This window comes from Anser cygnoides, chromosome 14, assembly GCF_040182565.1.
Source record: "Anser cygnoides isolate HZ-2024a breed goose chromosome 14, Taihu_goose_T2T_genome, whole genome shotgun sequence".
Taxonomy (NCBI): domain Eukaryota; kingdom Metazoa; phylum Chordata; class Aves; order Anseriformes; family Anatidae; genus Anser; species Anser cygnoides.
Window position 1 is genome coordinate 12,450,001 of NC_089886.1, and position 25,355 is coordinate 12,475,355.

General features: G+C 51.9%; 3 protein-coding genes across 3 annotated transcripts in view; all 3 read left to right on the forward strand.

Annotated features, from left to right (window-relative positions):
- The first annotated feature begins 1,014 nt into the window (after nt 1–1,014).
- Nucleotides 1,015–25,355, forward strand: part of LOC106034313 (protocadherin gamma-C5-like) — a 184,988-nt gene continuing 160,647 nt past the window's right edge. Inside the window, exon 1 of the mRNA XM_066977057.1 lies at nt 1,015–3,626. Coding sequence (XP_066833158.1) covers nt 1,158–3,626 — 2,469 coding nt within the window. The 5' untranslated portion in view covers nt 1,015–1,157. The remainder of the gene's footprint in view (nt 3,627–25,355) is intronic.
- Nucleotides 5,006–8,678, forward strand: LOC136786365 (protocadherin gamma-A10-like). The gene has a single exon (XM_066977066.1). The coding sequence runs from the start codon at nt 5,349–5,351 to the stop codon at nt 8,208–8,210; it is 2,862 nt and encodes a 953-aa protein (XP_066833167.1). The 5' UTR covers nt 5,006–5,348; the 3' UTR covers nt 8,211–8,678.
- Nucleotides 16,969–21,038, forward strand: LOC136786370 (protocadherin gamma-A10-like). The gene has a single exon (XM_066977071.1). It carries the CDS (start codon nt 17,213–17,215, stop codon nt 19,874–19,876), a length of 2,664 nt encoding a protein of 887 aa, XP_066833172.1. The 5' UTR covers nt 16,969–17,212; the 3' UTR covers nt 19,877–21,038.

Genomic DNA, 25,355 nt, shown 5'->3' on the forward strand with positions numbered 1-25,355 from the left:
AAAAATTTATTCCTAATGTCTAACCTAAATCTACCCTCTTTAATTTTAAACCATTACCCCTTGTCCTGCCACTACACTTTCTGATAAAGTCTCTCACAAATTTTCCTGTAGGCCCCCTTTAAGTATTGGAAGACCTCTATAAGATTTCCCTGGAGCCTTCTCTTCTCTAGGCTAAACAGCTCTAACTGTCTTTGGCTGTTTTCATAGGAGAGGTGTTCCAACCCTTTGATCATCTTCACGGCTCTCCTCTGGACATGCTCCAACAGGCCCATGTCCTTCTTGTGCTGGGGGGACCCAAAGCTGAATGCATCACTCTAAGAGGGGTCTCACAAGATTGGAGTATGGGGGAGAATCACCTCCCTCGACCTGCTAGTTACACTTGTTTTGATACAGCCCAGCATGTAACTGGCTTTCTGGGCTGCATGCAAACATTGCTGGCTCATATTCCGTTTTTCATCCACCAGCAGTCTCAAGTCCTCCTCCACAGGGCTGCTCTCAATCTACTCCTTGTCTAGCCTGTATTCATGTTTAGGATTGACCCTCCTCAGGTGCAGAACATTGCACTTGGCCTTGTTGATCTTCATGAGGTTCTCATGGGACCGCCTCTGAAGCCTGTACAGGTTCCTCTGGATCCTGAACTCGCTCCCTCCAGTGTGTTGACTGCACTGCTCAGCTTGGTGTCGTCTGCAGACTTGCTGAAGGTGCACTTAATCCCACTGTCCATGTCACCGACAATGTTAATTCCGGTGCCAGTGGAGATCCCAGAGAGACACCAGATGCACAGCTTCCGTGCATATGCAAGTCTTCTGTTTTGCTCTACTGACAGCGTGCGTGATTCCCTACTCGTGTTGGAGTGGGGTTTAAGAAAACGAATGGCATACAATTCGGGCTGCGGTTCTTAGGCGCGGACTCAGGGTGTCACTGTTGGCCAACACGGAGAAGCCGCTCCGCCGCTGGCGCCTTCCGGCTCTGGCGCCCACGCAAAGCCGCTCCGCACAGAGCAGAGCAGAGAGAAGCAGGACGACCCTGCCCGGCTCCAGCTCGTCCTCCGACCGGCAGTAAGGATTTCATGTATTTGCTTTTCTCTGGCATTGATTCAGCCGCTTGGCAAGCATATTTTCAAGTCGTCTGCAGACTACGCTTCAGCAAAGCAGAGAATGGAGATCCGACCGACAGCACGGAGCCGCGGAGCCGCCGGGCGGGTCGCACTGTTGGTAGAGCTGTTGGCCGTGCTGCTGCCGCTGTGCTGCCGGGCGGCGCCGGAGCAGCTCCGCTACGCGATCCCCGAGGAGCTGAGCAGGGGCTCGCTGGTGGGGCCGCTGGCGCGGGACGTGGGGCTGAGCCCGGCCGAGATGCCGGTACGCCGGCTGCGGATTGTCTCCGGTGATGAAAAGCAATACTTCTCTGTGGGGGCAGATAATGGAAATCTACTTGTAAACGAGAGGATAGACCGAGAGGGCATCTGCGGGGATGTGTCGCCTTGTGTCCTAAGTTTGGAAGTTGTCGTGGAAAACCCTTTCAATATATATCATGTGAGCGTAGCTATCCAGGATATCAATGACAATGCACCGCACTTTGACAGAGAATTTGTTGCCATAGAAATGATCGAGTCCACTCCTCCCGGGACCAGGTTCCCCCTGGACAGTAGCAGAGACCCCGACATTGGGGCGAACTCATTGCAAAACTACCAACTTACCCCCAATCCGCTCTTCTCCCTTGTAGTGAAGGAGAGTCCCGATGGAAAGAAACACGCGGAGTTGCTACTGGAGAAAAATTTAGATCGAGAAAAACAGAGAAATCACCATTTGATACTGACGGCGGTGGATGGCGGGGATCCAGTCCGATCTGGGACAGCCCAGATTAAGATTGATGTGACCGACGCAAATGACAATCCGCCGCTATTCACCAAAGAGATCTACAAGATTCGACTCCTGGAAAACCTGCCAGAGGGCTCCTTAGCTTTTCAGGTGAAAGCCACTGACAGCGACGAAGGTACAAATGCAGACATTACCTATTGCTTCAGTCACATCGCTAACAGTGCTCGCCAGACCTTCAGTCTGGACCCCAAGACAGGGGACGTGAAGATTACTGGTCCCTTAGATTACGAAGACATGAAATATTATGAAGCGACTGTTGAAGGCAAGGACGGGGGTGGGCTGAGTGCACACGCCAAAGTACACATAGACATTATAGACGTGAACGACAACGCTCCAAGCCTTACCCTCCTTCCTATCTTGAACCCGGTACCCGAAGATTCGGTCTCGAGCACAGTTATAGCTGTGATCAATGTTCGTGACAGAGACTCTGGAGATAACGGAGAAGTGACCTGTAACGTCGACGGTGATTTGCCTTTCAGACTAGCAGAGTCATCAGAGAACACCTACAAACTCGTAATTGAGAGTAGTTTAGACAGAGAAAAAATCTCTGCTTACAACATCACAATCACTGCCAGAGACCACGGCAGCCCGGCGCTGTCGAGCCGCGCGGCGTTGGCGTTGGAGGTGTCGGACGTGAACGACAACGCGCCGGTGTTCGAGGAGGCCGCCTACAGCGCCTACGTGGCGGAGAACAACGAGGCGGGCGCGCCGGTGCTGCGGGTGCGCGCGCGGGACGCGGACGCGGGTGCCAACGGGCTCGTGAGCTACTGGCTGGAGGGCGACGGCGCGGGCGCGGCGGCGCCGTACGTGTCGGTGGAGGCGCGGAGCGGCGCGGTGTACGCGCAGCGCTCCTTCGATTACGAGCAGTGCCGCGAGTTCGCCGTGGCGGTGCGGGCGCAGGACGGCGGGACGCCGGCGCGCAGCGCGACGGCGACGGTGCGCGTCTTCGTGCTGGACCGCAACGACAACGCGCCGCGGGTGCTGTGGCCGGCGGCGGCGGGCGGGGCGGCGAGCGGCGGCGCGGGCGCGAGCGCGGTGCCGTTCGAGGTGGTGCCGCGCTCGGCCGAGGCCGGCTACCTGGTGGCTAAGGTGGTGGCGGTGGACGCGGACGCGGGGCGCAACGCGTGGCTGTCCTACGAGCTGGTGCAGGCGCCGGAGCCGGGGCTCTTCCGCGTGGGGCTGCACAGCGGCGAGGTGCGCACGGCGCGGGCCGTGTCGGAGCGGGACGCGGCGAAGCAGCGGCTGGTGGCCGTGGTGAAGGACCACGGGCAGCCGGCGCTGTCGGCCACGGCCACGCTGCACGTGGTGTTGGCCGAGAGCTTGCAGGAGGCGCTGCCGGAGCTGAGCGAGCAGCCAGCAGCAGCCGCCTCGCCGGCGGAGCTGCAATTCTCCCTGGTGCTGGCACTGGCGCTGCTCTCCGCCTTGTTCCTGCTGATCGTAGCGCTGGCCGTTCTGTCGCGGCTGCGCCGGGCCGGGCCTCCGGCCGTCCTGCGCTGCCTGGACGCGCAGCGCTTCTCGTCGGCCGGCCCCGCAGTGCCGGCCGACTTCTGCGAGGGCACCTTGCCCTCCTCCTACAACCTGCGCGTGGCGCCGGGCCGTGCCGTCGCCGAGGGCGCGTGCCTGCTGCCTCCCGCCCGGCTACCCAGCCTGGCCGCCGAGGACCTTCTGAGGGGGGAGCCCTCCGGGAAGCCGAGCCCGAGCAGCAGCGCCGGCCCGGGAGAACCGTCCGACGACCCCGGCGCACCACAGGTCTGTAAGCCTATTGCATCTTCTGAGACTTTGTTAACTTCACGCGAATGTATTCGTTTTTGATCTTCAGTTTTTCCGTTATCTGTTTTGAACAGCTGTTCTGCGTTTAACTGACAGAGAGAAAAATTGCCCCCTTTTTTAACAGCCAGCAGTTAGTTCTCTTCTTAGTTCATCAGTGATTACAGTGGAAGGCTAAGTGGAGACGTACTGCCCATTAAGCTCATTCTATACAAAGTAATACAAGTTTGTAACAGTGATTGTGGCCCATGGTATGATATAAAGAGATCTACTGATGGTGCATGTCAACACTGGAGAATGTGATTGACGTTTTGTTCTGCAGAATTCTTTTTCTCAAATCTTCTTCCAAAAAAAGACGTTCTTGGATCTAATCGATAGTGTTGGTGTTTGTTGTTTGGTACTGGATCATCTTGGATAACTTGGGGATGCTTGTGTTCAAAGCTTGACAGGGATGAGGGGGCTGTGCTTGATCTTTGAGGGAAGAGCAGATCAATGTGTGTGGACAGCTGGTAGATAGTGCTGCTGGCTTCAGAAACCTCGCTGAATGTCTGTAAACTTCAAGTCTTATTTCTATGTTTAGCTGTACAGATGTTCATATCTCCATCGAAACGTATGTAGAGATGCATATTTCCAACGTTTGTCCCATTCCTGAGTGCCTATCCTGTTCAGTTATGATGGAAGGTTGCTCCAAGAAAAAAGTACTGGTAATCATCCTTTTCATTCACGACTGACTTCTGTGTTTAATTTTTCATCCTCATGGTAAGTCACTTGAGACACTGTGCTCATCTCATCCTGTCCCTAGAGATGTGTCACCTTCTTTGAACCTCTGCTTTTGTTCTCTCGTCCTCGAACGGTGCTCTAATGACTTATACTGTGTATACTCCACGACAAACGGAGTACTCCTTTACCTTCATACCTCCTCCTCTCTCAGTCTACCAGTATCGTTTGGTGAAAGCTCTGTATGGCTCTTCACCTCCAGCAGAAAGATTTAAATTAATTGGTAAGGTAAGGTGTTAGGATGTCTTATGAAACCTAGCAGAATCTGCAAGAAAATTAACTGATTACAAGACTTTGTTATAGTAGGTATACCAGTAATAGTCAGATAACCCCAGTAAACTCTAAGACCACAACCGACCTTGAGGCATCCTGACTGGCAATTAAATATGCAGCCAGTCCGCAAACTATGACACAAATATAAATACACTGAAAAAAAAAAAAACACACAAAAAAAACCACGAATAATATTCAGCTAAGGATCTGTAAGTCACATAAAAGAGGCGGTCTCACCCTTGCAGTACCGGGCGGTGGCTGCGGGCGCCGCTGTTCACCACGGAGGAGAGGAAGGAGCGGAGCGTTGCAGCCAGCCCCGCCCGCGGCGACTCGGCTCGCTCGGCCGCAACAGCGGCCGGCTCATCCGCTCGCTGGCTGTCTCTGCGGCCGGGCGGGCTGCAAGCGGCCACGCGGTGCGGAGCCGTGCTGCAGCGAGGCGGAGGGGCCAGCGAGAGCGGACGGCGGCGGAGCCGGAGTCGGGGACGGGAACCGGAGCAGGAGGAGGAGCAACAGTCTAAGCCAAAGCGACTATCTTGAGTCGGAGCCGGGGGCGGAAACCGGAGCGAGATTCTGATCCAGAGCCGGAGGCGAAGAGTCGGGGCGGCGGCGGGGAGCTGTCGGCGGGCGTCCGGTGGCGGCGGGGCCGTGGCGGAGATGTGCGCGGCGAGAGAAGGGCGCTGGGGCCGGAGGCAGCGAGCGCTGCTGTGCTGCGTGTTGGTGGCGGCGTGGGAGGCGGCGTGGGGGCAGCTGCGCTACTCGGTGCCCGAGGAGCTGCCCAAGGGCTCTTTCGTGGGCGACGTGGCCAAGGACCTGGCGCTGCAGCCGGGGGCGTTCCGCGACCGCGGCGCCCGCATCCTGGACCGAGGTAGGACGAGGTATTTCGCTCTGCATGGGAACAGCGGCCACCTGGTGACGGCGAAGAGGCTAGACCGAGAGCAGCTGTGCCGGCTGGTGGAGCGATGCGTACTGCGCTGCGAGGTGATCGTGGAAGGCGAGATGAAAATTTACGAGATCGAAGTGGAAATCACGGACATAAACGACAACGCGCCAAGTTTCCGAGAGTCCGAAATGGAACTGAGAATGAGCGAGATGACAGCTCCCGGCTCGCGCTTTCCCTTGTCTAAAGCTCGTGACCCGGACGTGGGAGTGAATTCCCTACAGAGCTACGAGCTGAGCGGCGACGAGCACTTCTCGCTGTCCGTGCAGGCGGGAGCCGACGGGGAGAAGCGTCCCGAGGTGGTGCTGGCCAAGGCGCTGGACCGGGAGGAGGCGGCGTTTCACGAGCTGGTGCTGATGGCGAGCGACGGCGGCGAGCCTGCGCGGACGGGCACGGCGCGCATCCGCGTGTCTGTGCTGGACGCCAACGACAACGCGCCCGTGTTCAGCCAGGCGGTGTACGCGGTGCGCGTGCCCGAGGACGTGCCCGTTGGCTCCACGCTCCTCACCCTCACGGCCACCGACGCCGACGAGGGACTCAACGGGAACGTGAAATACTCGCTTAAGACAGCGATGGACATAGCATCAGAAATTTTCCACCTGGATGCCGAGACGGGATCGATCAGGCTGGTGAGGAGCCTGGACTTCGAGGAAGGCGACTCCTACGAACTGGAGGTTCAGGCACATGACGGCGGCGGCCTTTTTGACACGGCTACAGTCTCGATCTCGGTGATCGACGTGAACGACAACGCACCCGAGCTGACTGTGTCGTCGGCGCTGAGCGAGATCTCGGAGGACGCGCCTTCGGGGACGGTGGTGGCCCTGCTGCACGTGCAGGACCGGGACTCGGGCGCCAACGGCGAGGTGCGTTGCTCGCTGGTCGGCGACGTGCCGTTCCGCCTGCGGAGCTCGGTGGGCAGCTACTACAGCGTGGTGACGGCGCGGGAGCTGGACCGGGAGGAGGTGTCGGAGTACAACGTGACGGTGCGGGCGGCGGACGGCGGGTCGCCGTCGCTGCGGAGCAGCGCGGTGCTGGCGCTGCGCGTGCTGGACGTGAACGACAACGCGCCGGTGTTCGCGGAGGCGCGCTACAGCGCCCGTCTGTCCGAGAACAACGCCGAGGGCGCGCTGGTGCTGACGGTGCGCGCGTGGGACGCGGACTGGGGGCAGAACGCGCGCGTGCGGTACCGGCTGGCGGAGGGGCGTGTGCGGGGCGCGCCGCTCTCGTCCTACGTGTCGGTGCAGGCGGAGACGGGCGCGCTGTACGCGCTGCGCTCGTTCGACTACGAGGAGGTGCGCGAGGTGGGGCTGTGGGTGCGGGCGGAGGACGGCGGCGCGCCGGCGCTGAGCAGCAACGTGTCGGTGCGGCTGCTGATCGTGGACGAGAACGACAACGCGCCGCAGGTGCTGTACCCGCCGGCGGCGGCGGCGGCGGCGGCTCCGGGCGCGGGCTGGACGGGCGTGGAGCTGGCGCCGCGCTCGGCGGAGCCCGGCGCGCTGGTGGCCAAGGTGGTGGCGGTGGACGCGGACGCGGGGCAGAACGCGTGGCTGTCCTACGAGCTGGCCAAGGCGACGGAGCCGGGGCTCTTCCGCGTGGGGCTGCACAGCGGCGAGGTGCGCACGGCGCGCTCGCCGCTGGCCCGCGACGCGCCCAGGCACAGCCTGGTGGTGGTGGTGAAGGACCAGGGCCGGCCGGCGCTGTCGGCCACGGCCACGCTGACGGTGGTGCTGGCCGAGAGCGTGGCCGAGCTGCTCTCGGAGCTGGGCAGCGCGGCGGCGCCGGCCGAGCCCGCCGGCAGCCTGACGCGCTGGCTGGTGCTGGCCGTGGCGGCCGTGTCCTGCCTCTTCCTCGCCTTCCTGCTGCTGCTGCTGGCGCTGCGCCTGCGGCGCTGGCGCCGCTCGCAGCTGCTGCCGCCGGCCAGCGGCGCCTTGCGCGGCGTCCCGGCCTCGCACTTCGTGGGCATCGACGGCGTCCGCGCCTTCCTGCACTCCTACTCGCACGAGGTGTCGCTCACCGCCGACTCGCGCAAGAGCCAGCGGCGCTGGGCGGCCGACAGCTGCTGCAACACCCTCCCGGCCCGGCCGCCGCCCGACAAGGCCGCGCCGCTGCTCGGGGACGACGTTGCCGGCGCCCGCGGCGCACAGCCCGACGCCCTCCCGGTGAGTGGCTCCGGACACCGCGACGCCCTCCCTCTCGGCGCTTGCCTCCCTTCCTGCTCCTTTCCTTTCTGTCCCCGGTCTCCTTCGTGGCCGGGGAGGTTTGCTGCTGAGCGAGGCACAGCTTCGTTGGGTATTGGGTTGTGGGTGACTGGCTCTGGCTCAGGGAATCTACGCACAGGCTCTGCTGCCAGTGTTACACTTGGCGTGGAAGGCAGGGGACGAGAGATGGTTTCCACCTGCAACTTTGCTCGAGATGGACTTCTAACGTTTTTTCCCCTTCCAGCTCGTTGCTCCTTTCATCCCCTGACATGTATCATGCAGGTTTTCCTTTTGTTTTTACCTGTTCTGAGTATATGTACACTTGAGATTATCAGGTGGTTAGGGTACATCATCCTGATAGCCCATATGCTTGATCCGTAGTGTGAGGCTGTCTTAAAAAGTGTCTTAATGTGACCATCTTTCATTTGTCTGCTTCTCCTCTATGCTCTCCCAGTGTATCTTTTACTGCATGAAGATCTTCTGAGGACAGAAATGTCTGTTTTCCTGTAATGAATATCAGAAAGACAATCCTAAATGTTCTATTCATGGTGTGCTGTGTGCGAAAGGGTTTTGGAGGAAAGAGGAGTGTTTGAGCATTGACTTCATCAGAACTGAAGAGACTTTACTAGCAAGCACATGCCATTGCAACCGTTGTATCATGGCTTCATTGCTTCAACTTCTGTCGTATAATATTTGTTTAGATTTAGGAATGGAGTGTCAAGACTGAGAGTGAAGTTCTTTTCATGTCCTGCAGTTTTTGCATTTTTGCCTTGTTTGTTGTCAATGTCAAAAGTAGGCCTCAGTGTGGCAGAGAACCCTTAAAAGACTGGAAGATTTGTTATCAGTTTTTGGACTTGGGGAAGCTGTTCACATACATACCTTGAAACTTTACTGCTCTGAGGTGAAAGTCTTTGATATCCTTATGTTTCCCTAAAATGCCCCGGAATGATAAGCCCTTATCAGTGGCTGATATACAGCCAGAATTTGGTTATTGAGAGCGGTGCAACTGCTGTGAATGCAGAGGAATGAGGGTGAGTGGTTGGTTCTGAATGCAGAAAACAGGTGTGTCAGCAATGATATTGTTTGGACAGTGGTTTGATTTCATTGTGAATGCAAATTTCTTTAGCATTTATGCACCAATTTATCCTGGATTCACTATCCTGAAAGGCAATGCTAATCCTCTGCTACCAAAATGTTCTGCACATAAACTGTGTATGTAGAGCTATGATGTCTGAGTATAATGGTTTCTGATACCTGTGACAATCCTCATTAATCAACCCCTACCTGCATTAGGGTATAGTGTTTCTCCCTTGTTATAATTCCATGTTCAGGTCTTTGTTTGCAGGAAGGCTGTGCTTCATATTTCCCATTCCTGGATATGCCTTTTACATTTGCAAATACAAAGTTAGTATTGCAGCAAATCCTGATCACCCTTGAGAAGGTCCTATCAGCCACCTGGAGACAAATATTTGTGTATAAAGGAAGCGAAACAGAAGGTCAGACTGAATCTGTGTTTATTGTTCGCAAGACTTAGCATGAGAAAGGGTCCCATACTAAGGCCTTTACATGTACAGTTTTATATTCTTTCAAGATGAGACGAACACAAAATGGAAAAACAGAAGAGAGCGGATGAACATTTCTTAGAATGAAGTCCAGATGAACATTCTAGGGCTTTGCTTGCAGCTTAAGACCTCAGTCATTTCTTGGTGATCTAGGGAGGAACTTTCCTGTGCAGAGAGAAGACTGTGCCACATGCTCAGTGATTTTCTCTACCACATTTTTGTTTTGAATGCTTCCTTGTGATGTTTCTCTGGTTTTATCTTTTCCTGGCCTTTTGTCTGTGTGTAGGTTGAGTTATCAGTAGCAGCATAGCTGTGTTGAGGAATGCGCTATGTGTTCATGGGTTTTGCTCATGTAAACCATTAGATGGTACTTCATCAGAGTTAGAGCAGGTATGGAAGGCTGGAGATGTGAGTATACTTTTGCGTTCTCTTCTTATTTTGTTTCTCGGGAATGGATGTAAACATGATGTTAGTGGAAGAGGCGTGTATTTGTGGAGCAGTGCTTATGCTTAAAGGAGGGGGAGATTCCCCCCCCCAAAGACAATCCCAATGACTAAGTTTCTGCTGGAGGATGTCTCCTCTCTCTTTCCTCTTAGACCCTTGGTGTGTTTTAGAAAATTGTGGAGAAATGCACCTCCCTTCTTGGTATACCTTGATGGTGTGTTTGTGTACAGTGAGTGGTATTGGGAAATGGTCTGCTTATTTTTCCTTTGTTGAGATGTGCTTGGAAATTCAGATGGTGAAAAAAAATATATTGAGGTTCTGGAAGGTTTGAGAGGAAACGGTAAGTAAACACTTTTTGAGGTGCTGTGGAAAACAGATGTTTCTCTCCCGTCTTAAGGTTGTTCCATTAGGCACACAGCTGTGGTTCAAGCACTTTGAAAACTTCCTGATGAATAGATTTAGCATTAGAATTGCTATTTTCCTTATGGTGGAAGCTTCAGGAAGACCTTCTGGGGAATTCATTCCCTGCTATCTACCTTACATGCCCTTCTACTCTGAATACTCAGAAATGTCCCTTTAGCTGCATATCATTTATTCTCTTCACAGTGTTTATTATTATATCGTGATAATGTGGTGAAAATAAAATTGTCTTTGGAGCTCTCCACAGTGTAGTCTTTGTGCCCGTTGTGGAGAAAAGGGCTGGCCAATTGGTCTTTTGATGATGTCCTTCTGGCTGTGATGAAGAGGGAAGGCAATGATAACATTGGGAGTAGTCTGGGAATTCTTCATGTGTGTAGTGGCCTTGGAGGCTTTGATTTCTCATCACACTCTTTGAACATTGTCATCTTGGAATGTCTCTGGAAGTGTCTTTGCTAACAGAAGTTTTACTGTAGTTTTCCTATTTTTGCCTTGTTCACTGTTATACTCTAAGCTAGGCCTCAGTGTGACAGAGAATGTTTAAGAGATTGGAAGATCTGAAATAATTGTGGGGTTGGGATAGCTGTATTCCATACAGCTTGAATATTTACAGCTGTGTTACGTGTCCTTTAAAGGTCACTGAATGGAATACATTTGCCAGCGCCTGACATGGGTAAGAGAAGATAGAATATTATGTGTGACAAAAATGAAACACAAGCTAAAACTGAATCTCTCTTAATTGCTCACAAGACATAGCATGAGAAAGGGTCCCATGTTAAGGCCTTTACAGTTTCGTATTCGTTGGAGATAAGCGGACCACATTGTAGAAACAATGATGAGAGGTGATGCACTGTTCTTACAATGAAGTCCCCTAGTGCATAGTTGCAAGAAAGACCTCCTTGACTTCCAGGTCCCTTAGAGAGGAAATTTGGTGCCTGCAGAGAAGTCTGTGACAGCCTCCTGGTGAGTTCCTCTACCACACTTTCTCTTTAGGTGCTTCCTTGTGCTGCTTCTCTGATTTTATGTTTTCCTGGTCTTTTGTGTAGGTGTGTAGGAGGAGTGATCAGCAGCAGCATAGACTTGTTGAGGAATGTGTTATGTGTTCATGGGCCTTCCTCGTGTAAACCACCAGCTGAGTACTTCAAGAGTTAGAGCTGGTGTGGAAAGCTGGAGATGTGAGGGTACTAGTGTTTTCTCTTCCATTTCTTTTGTCTGGGGAGTGAATGTAAATATGATGTTAGTAGAAGAGGCATGTCTGTGTGGAGCAGCGCACGCTCTTAAAGGAGAGGGACATTCCCATACAAATATATTTACAATGACCCAGTCTCTCTTGGAGAATGAATCCTCTCTGTCTTTCCCCTTATCTCTTTAGTATGCTTTAGAAACTTGCAGAGAAATGTACCTCCCTTTTTGGTATACCTTGATGGTGTGGTTGTGTGCAGTGAGTTGTATTGGGAAACAGTCTGTTCAACATTTCCCTTGGTGAGATGTGTTTGGAAATTCTGAGGGTGAAAGAAAAGCACTGAGGTTGTGAAAGGTTTAAGGTGATGTGTTCGGAGAATATTGTGTGAGGGGCTGTAGAAGGACAGATGCTGTTTTCTCTGATTGTTTTAGTTATTTAATTCCATGCATTGCTGTGATTTACACACTTTCAAGTCTGTCTGTTCAATATGTTTTGTGCAAGAAATATTATTGAGCTTTTTTGAGATCTTTGGAAGAGCCTTCTGGGGAATGAATTCTCCGTACATGCTCTACTACTATGAATACTGAAAAATATCCATGTGTATAACCCAGCTGCATATCATTTATTCTCTTCACAATGTTTTTACTAGGTCACATTAATGTGGTGAAAAAAAAAATTGTCTTTAGAGTTGTCCATGGTGTAGTCCTTGTGGACATTGTGAAGAAAGGGGCTGGGCAATTTGTCGTTTGATGACATCCTTTTGTCTGTTATGAAGAGGGAAGACAATTACAACAGTTGGAAGTAGTTTGGGAATTCTTCATGTGTGAAGGTCTCTTGGTGGAAAGAGGAGCCTTTGAACACTGACCTCTCAAGAATGCAGCTGGAAGTGGCTTTGCTAGCAGACATGTGCTGTGACAACAGCCATGTTCATAGAATCCTGGAATCCTTTTGGTTGGAAAAGACCTCTTAGATCATCTAGCCCAACCTTTAACCTAGCACTGCGAAGTCCACCATTATAGGATGTCACTGAGGTCTACATCTACATGCTTTTTAAGATCTCCAAGGATGGTGACTAAACAACTTCCCTGGGCAGCCTGTTTGTATACTTCACAACCCTTTCAGGGAAGAAATCTTTCCTAATATGCAACCTGAACGTCCTCTGGTGCAATTTCAGGCCATCTCCACTCATCTTGTTGCTTGGTGCTTGGGAGAAGAGGGCCACCCCACTTTGCTGTAGCATCCTTTAAGGTAATTGTAGATCATTATAGGGTCTACTCTGAGTCCCCTTTTCTCCAGTCCATGCAACCCCACCTTCCTCAGCGACTCCTCATACGATTTGTTCTCTAAAACCCTCAGCAGCTCTGTTACCCACCTTTGGACCTGCTTCAGGAACTCGATAGCGTTTCTGTAGTGAGGGGTCCAAAACTGAACACAGTATTCGAGGTGCTACCTCAACAGAGGTGGGTACTGAGGGACAATCACTTCCCTAGTCCTGCTGGCCAGAATATTTCTGATGTAAGCCAGAATGCTCTTGGCCCTCTTGGCCACCTGAGCACACTGCTGGCTTCATATTCAACTGGCTATTGACCAATACCTCCCCTGTCCACTGGGCAGCTTTCCAGCCACTCTTCCTCCAGCCTATAGTGTTGCATGGGGTTGTCTGAACCCGAGTACAGGACCTGTCACTTAGACTTATTGAACCACATACTGCTGGCATCGGCCCATTGGTCCAGCCTATCCAGATCCCTCTGCAGAGTCTTCCTACCCTTGAGCAGATCTACGCTCAAGCCTAACTTGCTGTCATCCGAAAACGTACAGAGGGTGCACTCAATCCCTTCATCCAGATTTTGATAAAGATATTGAAGAGAATTGTCCCCTATACTGAGCACTGGGCAATAGCACTTGTGACCGGACTTCATCTGGATTTAACGCCATTCACCACGACTCTTTGTGCCTGGCCACCCAGACAGCTTTTAAGCCAATGAAGTGTACACCCGCCCGAGCCATGAGCAGACAGTTTCTGCAGGAGAATGCTGTGGGAATGAGTGTTCAAAAGCCTTACTGAAGTCAAGGTAGACCAAATCCACAGCCTTTCTCTAATCCACTTGGCACATCACCTTGAACAGAAGAAGATCGGATTTGTGAAGGAGGACCCATCTTTCATTAAGCCCCATTGACCTAGCCTGACCACCTGGTTGCCCTCTAAGGGCCATTTGATGGCACTGAAGATATTCTGCTCCATGAACTTCCCCAGCACTGACAGGCCTGTAGTTTCCTGGATTGTGCTTCTGGCCCTTCTTGTAGATGGGCATCACATTTGCTAGCCACCAGTCGACAGGGACCTCTCCAGATAGCCAGGACTGCTGATAAATGATGGAAAGTGGCTTGGTAAGCACTTTCACCAGCTCCCTCTGAACCCCCAGATGGATTCCTTCTGGCCCCATAGACTTGCATATGTCTAAGTAGTTTAGCAGCTCACTGACCATTTCCTTGTGGATTATGAGGTCTTCATTCTGCTCTCTGTTCTTATCTACCAGGTGGTCAGGGAACAGGATACCCAGCGAAAAATTGGTCTTGCTTCTGAAGACTGAAGCCAAAAAGGCATTAAAGAGCTCACCTCTTGTCAATATTTCCCCTCAATTCCAAAAAGAGATAGAGATTCTCCTTAGTCCTCTTTTTCTTGTTTATGTATGTATAAAAAAAAATTCCTTGTCTTGTAGCCATCTTGAGCTCCAGCTGGGCTTTAGCCCTTCTAATTTACTCTATGCACAGCCTCACAACATCTTTATAGTCTTCCTGAGTGTTGCAAGTACATCCCTTGTATTTCATTCTACATAATGTTGGGACAGATCAAAAAAAGAACACCTGTAGAGTGACAGTGAAATCCTTCAGTTGTGTAGTTTTCACATTTTTGCCTTGTTTGCTGCCAGTGTCTAAACTGCGCCTGAATTTGGCAGAGACCCCTAAAAAGATTGGAAGATCTGTTAGAATGGTGGGACGAGGGGAGCAGTTTCCTTCCAGACCCTGAATGTGTAATCCAGTGGATAGAACTACTGTGATATATTTCTCTTTCAGTAAAATGTCAGAGAATTATATGCCCTTTTCTTTCTTCTCTCACCAATGCTGAGGAATAGGATGTTGCCCGTGATGCAGACAAAGACTGTGACTGCAGAGTACAGAGGCTGAGAAGCAGGCTTAGAGCCTGGAAAATAGTTGGGTCAGTGTGTCTTTGGATGGGGAATGCTTTTGTTTCATACCTGATGCCAGGGGCTGTGTCATTTCTGTTCTGATCATGGTGTCTCTGTCCTTAGAGGCAATGATGTTCCCCTGAGAATAAAGTAGTTGGCAAAAAGTGACTATGTAGGGGAAAGAGGTGAAAGGGTGCATCTGGAGTCACCACCATTTATGAAGGTGAAGGCAAAGAAGAGCACAAGGGTGTTGTGGGAGTAGGTGTCCTCTGGAAGCACTGATCTAGAGCTCTAACTGATCCCAAGCAGTGTCATCATCTTATGCCTGCATGTCCACCTATGTTCTTGTCTCCCATGGTGCTTTGTTCCCTTCCCATAAGTGCCATTGGGTTTTCTTCAGGTGTATTCATAAATATTTTGTTGGAAATTGAAGTAAAATGAAAGCAAGACCAGAATATTCAAGTGGTGCAGTCACCAGGATCACATTTGTAAGGGAAGGAACCAGTCAAAGGAGACTTCCCAGATGACAAGAAATGTCTTAAATAGTTTCTTTGTCACTTTTGTACAGTTGTTCAAATCCCTGCTTGTGTTAGTTGACCAAAGTTTAGATATGGTCTTTCTTGCTCCTTGGCCCAAGAAAGAAGTGCTTAAGCAGGGGAATGGCAAAAGTCTGGATTCCAGCAAGGAAGACGGAAGAGTCAGCAGGGCATTTGGCTGCGCAACATTTGATTCCTTGCAATGTGTCAAGGTTTGTGCCCATTTCACTATGACCTTTTCCTCTATGTCCCCAAAGGGGATGACATTCTTCTCTGCATGTGTCTTCAAACCAATACCCCTGGATGTCCAAGCGTGCTGCATAAGAATTAAGCTTGAGTTGTCAGTGACTTCCAAGTGCTCTGGGAATGACTTCTCCAGGAAGAGCCATGTCTGCATAATGTCTGAAATGTTTACCTAACATAGATCTGTTGGGGTTTTTTGTTTTCTTATGCTTAGAATCAGAAATAACTGAGTGAGACAAGCTACTGCTTTGCAGGAAGGAAACTGTGGAGAAGACAGGCACAATTTCCTACCCATTGCTGCCTTTAAGTGATAGCAGGAGGTCCTGAAGGACTGCACACCCACATTATGTCTCATCCTCCAGTGGGACACCGGTGATACAGAGGAACATGATACAAGATTGTGTGGAGTGCTTCAGGCCAATTCCAGCTTTCTGTGGGATGTTCTCATCTCTAGGAAGACTGGCTACAGAGGGCCTGCCTGTCTGTGTGATATCCTGCATTGCATAAGGCTAGATGTGCAAAAAGAACTCTTAGCCATGAATGTGAATACTTACTGTATAGAATGAGATCCAAAGATTCTGCATGACAGAATCAAGAAACTAAGACTGATCCTTGATGCTGGAAATATTTCTTTCTTTTTCTTTGTCTTTTTCTCAAATGAAAGTACCTGCATGTGTCTGAAAACCATTTTCAAGTGCTCTTTTCCTATATGTGCATGTACAGTGGTGTTTACATCTCCCATGGGCACCTTCACAGTGAAAGCCGTGGGGTTTTCTTCTGGTGAATGGGTAGTTATATTGCTGGAAATCCATTTAAGTGAATGAAACTTAGGCAAGAATCTTCAGCTGTTGTGATGTCCAAGACTGCATTATAGTGGGGTAAAATGATCACTGATGAGTGCCCAGACTGGCTAACTCAGTAACAGGGATGTGAAGCGGGAACACAGACTGTTCAGAGAGTTGAGGGGAGTTGCTGGCTCTTCTCTGCACACTGTCAGTGGGGAAATGTTTTGCTTTTGGAACTCATCTCCAATACCGTGTGGGTGTAGGGGAACTGTTCCCGTGTGGGAAACTATTTCATATAGGCTGTTGAATTTGAAATGACGAAAAAAATTATAAATGAATGTTCGATTTAGGTGCTTGTGAAGTGCTGCAAAGACAATGACATTCTCATTCAAGAAGGACTGAAATAGCAATCTCTGCAATCCGCTGAAGTGAATGACCTTCTGCAAACTCGGTGTAAGAGTGATAATTTCTTTAAAGTCGAATTAACACGAATAATTTCACGTCACGAACTAGAACTAGGACATCAAGAGAAGTCCTCTACCTTCACTCTGATCATGACCTCCGTGAAGACCAGAATGCATTCCACGTTATCGTCGAAGAGGACAAGGTGTTGCGGGAACAACCGCACTGGCTCTGGGCCGGGTCGCAGGGGAATGTGCCATGGCGCCGTGTCCGCGGCGCCCGAAGGTTTCCGCGGAAGAGGCAGGGCAGCGGCACTCTCTGTGAGCCGTGCGTGCAGTGCCGGGCGGCGGCTGCGGGCGCCGCTGTTCACCACGGAGGAGAGGAAGGAGCTGAGCGCTGCAGCCAGCCCCGCCCGCTGCGGCCCGGCTCGCTCGCTCGCGGCAGCAAACGGCTTGCGGTCCGGTGCCGAGCTGCAGCGAGGTGGAGGGGCCGGCGAGAGCGGGCGGCGGCGGGGCCCGCGGCGAAGCGGGAACCGGACAGAAACTCTGAGCCGGAGGCGAAGAGTCGGGGCGGCGGCGGGGAGCTGTCGGCGGGCGTCCGGTGGCGGCGGGGCCGTGGCGGAGATGTGGGCGGCGAGAGAAGGGCGCTGGGGCCGGAGGCAGCGAGCGCTGCTGTGCTGCGTGTTGGTGGCGGCGTGGGAGGCGGCGTGGGGGCAGCTGCGCTACTCGGTGCCCGAGGAGCTGCCCAAGGGCTCTTTCGTGGGCGACGTGGCCAAGGACCTGGCGCTGCAGCCGGGGGCGTTCCGCGACCGCGGCGCCCGCATCCTGGACCGAGGTAGGACGCGGTATTTCGCTCTGCATGCGAACAGCGGCCACCTGGTGACGGCGGAGAGGCTAGACCGAGAGCAGCTGTGCCGGCTGATGGAGCAATGCGTACTGCGCTGCGAGGTGATCGTGGAAGGCGAGATGAAAATTTACGAGATCGAAGTGGAAATCACAGACATTAACGACAATGCGCCCAGCTTCCGAGAAGCAGAAAGGGAAATTAGAATGAGCGAGTCTACAGCGCTGGGGTCGCGCTTTCCCCTGGCTGAGGCTCGTGACCCGGACATGGGAATGAATTCCCTGCAGAGCTACGAGCTGAGCGGCGACGAGCACTTCTCGCTGTCCGTGCAGGCGGGAGCCGACGGCGAGAAGCGTCCCGAGCTGGTGCTGGCCAAGGCGCTGGACCGGGAGGAGGCGGCGTTTCACGAGCTGGTGCTGATGGCGAGCGACGGCGGCGAGCCTGCGCGGACGGGCACGGCGCTCATCCGCGTGTCTGTGCTGGACGCCAACGACAACGCGCCCGTGTTCAGCCAGGCGGTGTACGCGGTGCGCGTGCCCGAGGACGTGCCCGTTGGCTCCACGCTCCTCACCCTCACGGCCACCGACGCCGACGAGGGACTCAACGGGAACGTGAAATACTCGCTTAAAAAGGCGACGGACCTGGCATCAGAAATCTTCCACCTGGATGCCGAGACGGGATCGATCAGGCTGGTGAGGAGCCTGGACTTCGAGGAAAGCGACTCCTACGAACTCGGGGTGGTGGCACACGACGGCGGCGGCCTTTTCGACACGGCTACAGTCTCGATCTCGGTGATCGACGTGAACGACAACGCGCCCGAGCTGACTGTGTCGTCGGCGCTGAGCGAGATCTCCGAGGACGCGCCGTCGGGGACGGTGGTGGCCCTGCTGCACGTGCAGGACCGGGACTCGGGCGCCAACGGCGAGGTGCGTTGCTCGCTGGTCGGCGACGTGCCGTTCCGCCTGCGGAGCTCGGTGGGCAGCTACTACAGCGTGGTGACGGCGCGGGAGCTGGACCGGGAGGAGGTGTCGGAGTACAACGTGACGGTGCGGGCGGCAGACGGCGGGTCGCCGTCGCTTTGGAGCAGCGCGGTGCTGGCGCTGCGCGTGCTGGACGTGAACGACAACGCGCCGGTGTTCGCGGAGGCGCGCTACAGCGCCCGTCTGTCCGAGAACAACGCCGAGGGCGCGCTGGTGCTGACGGTGCGGGCGTGGGACGCGGACTGGGGGCAGAACGCGCGCGTGCGGTACCGGCTGGCGGAGGGGCGTGTGCGGGGCGCGCCGCTCTCGTCCTACGTGTCGGTGCAGGCGGAGACGGGCGCGCTGTACGCGCTGCGCTCGTTCGACTACGAGGAGGTGCGCGAGGTGGGGCTGTGGGTGCGGGCGGAGGACGGCGGCGCGCCGGCGCTGAGCAGCAACGTGTCGGTGCGGCTGCTGATCGTGGACGAGAACGACAACGCGCCGCAGGTGCTGTACCCGCCGGCGGCGGCGGCTCCTGGCGCGGGCTGGACGGGCGTGGAGCTGGCGCCGCGCTCGGCGGAGCCCGGCGCGCTGGTGGCCAAGGTGGTGGCGGTGGACGCGGACGCGGGGCAGAACGCGTGGCTGTCCTACGAGCTGGCCAAGGCGACGGAGCCGGGGCTCTTCCGCGTGGGGCTGCACAGCGGCGAGGTGCGCACGGCGCGCTCGCCGCTGGCCCGCGACGCGCCCAGGCACAGCCTGGTGGTGGTGGTGAAGGACCAGGGCCGGCCGGCGCTGTCGGCCACGGCCACGCTGACGGTGGTGCTGGCCCAGAGCGTGGCCGAGCTGCTCTCAGAGCTGGGCAGCGCGGCGGCGCCGGCCGAGCCCGCCGGCAGCCTGACGCGCTGGCTGGTGCTGGCCGTGGCGGCCGTGTCCTGCCTCTTCCTCGCCTTCCTGCTGCTGCTGCTGGCGCTGCGCCTGCGGCGCTGGCGCCGCTCGCAGCTGCTGCCGCCGGCCAGCGGCGCCTTGCGCGGCGTCCCGGCCTCGCACTTCGTGGGCATCGACGGCGTCCGCGCCTTCCTGCACTCCTACTCGCACGAGGTGTCGCTCACCGCCGACTCGCGCAAGAGCCAGCGGCGCTGGGCGGCCGACAGCTGCTGCAACACCCTCCCGGCCCGGCCGCCGCCCGACAAGGCCGCGCCGCTGCTCGGGGACGACGTTGCCGGCGCCCGCGGCTCACAGCCCGACGCCCTCCCGGTGAGTGGCTCCGGACACCCCGACGCCCTCCCTCTCGGCGCTTGCCTTCCTTCCTGCTCCTTGCCTTTCCCTCCCCGCTCTCCTTCGTGGCCGGGGAGGTTTGCTGCTGAGCAAGGCACAGCTTCAGTGGGCAGCGGGTTGTTGGTGGCTGCCCCGGCTGCCCCTCGCTCAGGGAAGTCAAGCGCGGGCTTTGCTTCCAGCATTACTCTTGGTGAAGAAAGCATGAGATGAGTCGGTCTTTTGTTTTCAGTTGTGCTCTATACGGGCCATTCCGCCATGCCAGGTGGTTGCTCATTTCATCCCCTGACATGTATCATGCCGGTTTTCCTTTTTTTTTTTTTTTAACCTATTCTGAGTATATGTACACTTGAGAGTATCAGGTGGTTAAGATGTATCATCCCAATAGCCCATGTGCTTGATCAGTAGTCTGAGGTTGTCTTTAAGCAGAATCTTAATCGTGTCGTGTTTGATTTGGCTGCCTCTCCTCTACAATCTATGCAGCCTTTCTGTTGCAGTGTTAACATGGGTTGAAATGTCTTTTAAGTGTCGATCTATACTGCTTTTTTGTGCATGGGTTTGTTTTTGTGCATGGGTTGGGATAATGGCCTTGTTTACTAGTGATCCTTTTAGGACATCTATTTGGCTGTTATACAGATGAACAGGACTCATAAAATCTGCAGTTGAAATTGCATAGAGATGCTGTTTGTGAAAGGTTGTTGGAGAAAAGAGGAGTGTGTGAGCATTGACTTCTCAAGAAAGGATCAGGCTTTGCTAGGAAGCATATGCTATGGCAACAGCTTTGTTGTGGCTTCCTCACTTGAATTTGTGTTGCGTAATATTTGGTGTGATTGAGGAATGGGTTCTGGAGAGTGAGAGTGAAGTCTATTTCTTGTCCTGCAGTTTTGACAGTTTTGCCTTTGTGTCCATGTAAAAAGTAGGCCTCAATGTGGCTGAGAACCCTGAAAAGACTTGGAGATCTGTTATTAATTGTTGGAATGGGGGAGCTGCTTGCATACACTTTGAAAGTTTACTGCTTTGCAAACAAAGGCTTTGATATCCTTACGCTTCCTTAAAATGTCCCTGAATGATAAGCCCTTATTAGTGGCCGACATACAGTTAGAAGCTGGTTACTGAGAGTGGTGCAATTGAATGCTGTTAATGTAGAGGAATGAGGCTGAAATTTTAGTTCTAAATTTGAGAAGAAGGTGTGTCAGAGGTGATATTGTTTGAGCAGTGGTATGATTTTATTGTGAATGGCAATTTCTGTAGCATGTATTAAGTTTGATTTCATAATTTTGACAATTTCTGCAGCATTTATGCACCATTTGATCCTGGTTTCCCTGCCCTAAAAGGTAACTTTAATTCTCTGATAATAAAATGATTTGCAGAAAAACTGTGCATGTGGAGTGATGATGCCTGCGTATTATGGCTTATAATTCCTTTGTGAATCCTCATTACTTCACTTCTGTCTATTGTAACTTTGTGCCAAAGAGTTTCTTCATAGCTATAATTCCATTTTCAGGTCTTTGTTCCCAGGTAGGTTGTGTTTCATATTTTCCTTTTCTGGGTAGGGCTTTTACATTTGCAAATGCGGAGTTTGTATTGCAGCAAATCCTTATCTGTCTTGAGAAGGTCCTATCAGCCATCTGGAGACAAATATTTGTATATATGGGAAATGAAACAGAAGCTCAAACTGAACCTGTCTTCATTGTTTGCAAGAATTAACATGAGAAATGGCCCCATAGTAAGGCCTTTCCTTTTGCAGTTTCATATTCATTGGAGATGAGCAGGCCACATCATGGAAAAAAGGATGAGAGCTGATGAATATTTCTTAAAATGAAGTCCAGATGAAGTCTCTAGTGCTTTGCTTGCAGCTCAGGACCTCAGTGATTTCTTGGTGCTCTAGGGAGGAATTTTCCCATGCAGAGAGAAGACTGTGCCACGTGCCCGGTGATTTTCTCTACCACACTCTCTCTTTGAATGTCTCCTGGTACTGCTGGTCTGATATTTTCTTTTCCTGGTGTTTCTTCCATGCATGTAGGTTGTGCTGTCAGTAGCAGCATAGCTTTTTTGGGGAATGTGTTATGTGTTCATGTGCCTTGCTCATGTAAGCTACTAGCTGGGTATTTCATCAAAGTTAGAGCTAGTGCAGAAGACTGGAGATATCAGGGTGTTTGTGTGTTCTCCTCCATTATTTATTTATTTCTTTGGTCTGGGTGGTGGATGTAAACATGATGTTAGGAGAAGAGGCATGTCTCTGCGAAGTATAACATATGTTTAAAGCAGAGGGACATTCACTTACTGATATATTTATGATGACCCAGTCTCTGTTGGAGAACGGCTCCTCTCTATCCCTTATCTCTTTAGAAACTTGCAGAGAAATGTAGCTCCCTTCTTGGTATACCTTGATGGTGTCATTGTGCACAGTGCATGGTATTGAAAAACTGTCTGTTCAACTTTTCCTTTGTTGAGATGTGCTTGGAAATTCCAGAGGTGAAAGAAAAGCATTGAAGTTATGAAGGTTTGAGGTGACATGTTGAGGGAATGTTGTGTGAGGGGCTGTAGAAGGACTGACGCTCCTTTTTCTGCTTGTTTTAGTTATTTCATTCCACACATAGCTGTGGTTTACGCTCTTTGAAGTCTGTCTGCTCGATAGGTTTTGCTTCAGAAATGTTATTGAGCTTTTTGGGAACTTTGGGAGACCCCTCTGGAGAATTCATTCCCTACTATCTACCTTAAATGCTCTACTACTATGAATACTGAAAAATATCTGTGTGTATAACCTAGCTGCAGGTCCTTTATTCTCTTCACAAATGTTTTTATTAGGTCATGTGAATGTGGTGGGAAAAAAAAATGTCTTTAGAACTGTCCATGGTGAAGACTTCTGCACTTTGTGAAGATGTGGGCTGGGCAATTGGTCTTTTGGTGAAGTCTTTCTGCCTGTTATGAAGAGGGAAGGCAGTCATAACAGTTGGGATACCTTGGCAATTATTCATCGATGAAGGTCTTTTGTTGGAAAGAGGACCCTTTGAACACTGACCTCTTAAGGATGGAGCTCAAAGTGGCTTTTCTAGCACATGTGCTATGACATCAGCCATGTTCATAGAATCCTGGAATGATTTAGAAAAAATCATTGGAAAAGACCTCTTACATCATCTAGCCCAACCTTTAACCTAGCACTGCCAAGTCTACCATTAAACCATGTCACTAAGTTCTACATCTACATACTTTTTGAAGACCTCCAAGGATGGTGACTCAACTACTTCCCTGGGCAGCCTGTTTGAATACTTCACAACCCTTTCAGCAAAAATTTTTTCCTAATGTCCAATGTAAACATCTCCTGGAGCAATCTGAGGTCATTTCCTATTGTTTTATCACATGGTCATTGGGAGAACCCGCCAATCCCCACTTTGCTTTAGCCCCATTTAAGGTAATTGTAAAGGACGATAAGATCTGCCCTGAGTCTCCTTTTCTCTAGGCTAGACAACCACAGCTCCATCAGCCACTCCTAATAAGACCTGTTCTCTAGACCCTTCAATGGCTCCGTTGCCCTTCTTTGGACCTGCTTCAGCACCTCAATAACCTTCCTGTAGTGAGGGGTCTAAAACTGAACTCAGCATTTGAGGTGCAGCCTCACCAGAGATGGGTACAGAGGGACAATCACTTCCCTAGTCCTGCTGGACAGACCATTTCTGATACAAGTCAGGATGCTGCTGGCTTTCTTGGCCACCTGAGCACACTGCTGGCTCATATTCAGCTGGCTATCAACCAATACTCAGAGATCTCTTTCAGCCAGCCAGCTTTTAAGCCAGTCTTCCCCAGCCTGTAGCACTGCATGGAATTGCTCTGACCCAAACAAAGGACTCATCACTTAACCTTGTTGAACCACATACTGCTGGCCTCATCCTATCGGTTCAGCCTATCCAGATCCATCTGCAGTGCCTTCCTACCCTTGAACAGATCAACACTTGTGCTTAACTTGGTGTTGTCTGAAAATGTACTGAGTGTGCACTCAATCCCCTCATCCAGATCATAGACAAATGAGACTGAAGAGAACTGGCCCCAGTACTGAGCCCTGGGGGACACCACATGAAACTGGCCTCCAGTTAGATTTAATGCCATTCACAACGACTCTTTGGGCTTGACTAACACACTAGTTTTTAAGCCAGTAAAGTGCACACCTGTCCAAGCCACGAGCAGCCATTTTCTCCAGAAGAATGCTGTGGGAAAGAGTGTTCAAAAGCCTTAATGAAGTCAAGATAGACCAGGTCCACAGCAATTCTCTCATCCACTTGGCACGTCACCTTGTACAGAAGGAGATCGGATTCATGAAGGAGGACCTGTCTTTCATTAAGCCCGTTGACTGAGCCTGATCGCCTGGTTGCTGTGGTAAGTGCCACATGATGGCACTAAAGCTATTCTGCTTCACGAGCTTCCCCAGCACTGACAGGACTGTAGTTTCCTGGATTGTCCTTCAGGCCCTTCTTGTATATGGGCATCACATTTGCTAGCCACCAGTCAACTGGGACCTCTCCAGAGAGCCGTGACTTCAAATAAATGATGGAAAGTGGCTTGGTGAGCTCTTCCACCAGCTCCTTCAGTAGTCTCGTGTGTATCCCTTCTGGCCCCATAGACTTGCATATGTCTAAGTAGTTTAGCAGGTTGCTGACCATTTCCTTGTGGATTATGAGGGCTTCATTCTGCTCCCCGTCCCTATTTACCAGGTAGTCAGGGGATGGGGTACCCAGGGAAAAATAGCTCTTGTTGCTAAAGACTGAGACCAAAAACGCATCAGGAAGATCATCTCTTGTCGCTGTGTTTCCCCTCCACATCCAGTGAAGGACGGAGATTCTCTTTGGTCCTCCTTTTCTTGTTTATGTATTTATAAAATCTTTTTCGATGTCTTTAAGAGCTGTAGCCAGCTTGAGCTCCAGTTGGGCTTTGGCCCTTTCACCCCACACACCCTCAAACATCTTCTGAGTAATGGAAGTACATCCCTTGAATTTCATTCTACATAATGCTGAGGCAGATCAAAAAAAAGAACATCTGTAGATTGACAGTGAAATCCTTCACTGTGTAATTTTCACATTTTTGCCTTGTTTGCTGCTAATGTCTGAACTGCAAATGAGTGTGGCAGAGACCACTAAAAAGATTGGAAGATCTGTTAGAATGGTGCGACTGGGAGAGCAATTTCCTTCCAGACCCTGAATGTTTAATCCAGTGGATAGAACTACTGTGATATATTTCTCTTTCAGTAAAACGTCAGAGAATTATATGCCCTTTTCTTTCTTACCTCACCAATGCTGAGGAGTAGGACGTTGTCCGTGATGCAGATAAAGACTGTGACTGCAGAGTACAGAGGCTGAGAAGCAGGCTTAGAGCCTGGAAAATAGTTGGGTTACTGTGTCTTTGGGTGGGGAATGCTTTTTTTTTCATACCTGATGCCAAGGGCTATGCCATTTCTGTTCTGATCATGGTGTCCCTGTCCTTAGAGGCAATGATGTTTCCCTGAGAATAAAGTATTTGACAAAAAGTGCCTATGTAGTGGAGGTCTCTGAGGTGAAAGAGTGCAGCTGGAGTCACCACCATTTATGAAGGTGAAGGCAAAGAAGCATAGAAGGGTGCTCTGGGAGCAGGTGTTCCATGAAAGCACTAATCTAGTGCTGTGACTGATCCCAAGTACTGATGTAATAACTATTAACCATGAATG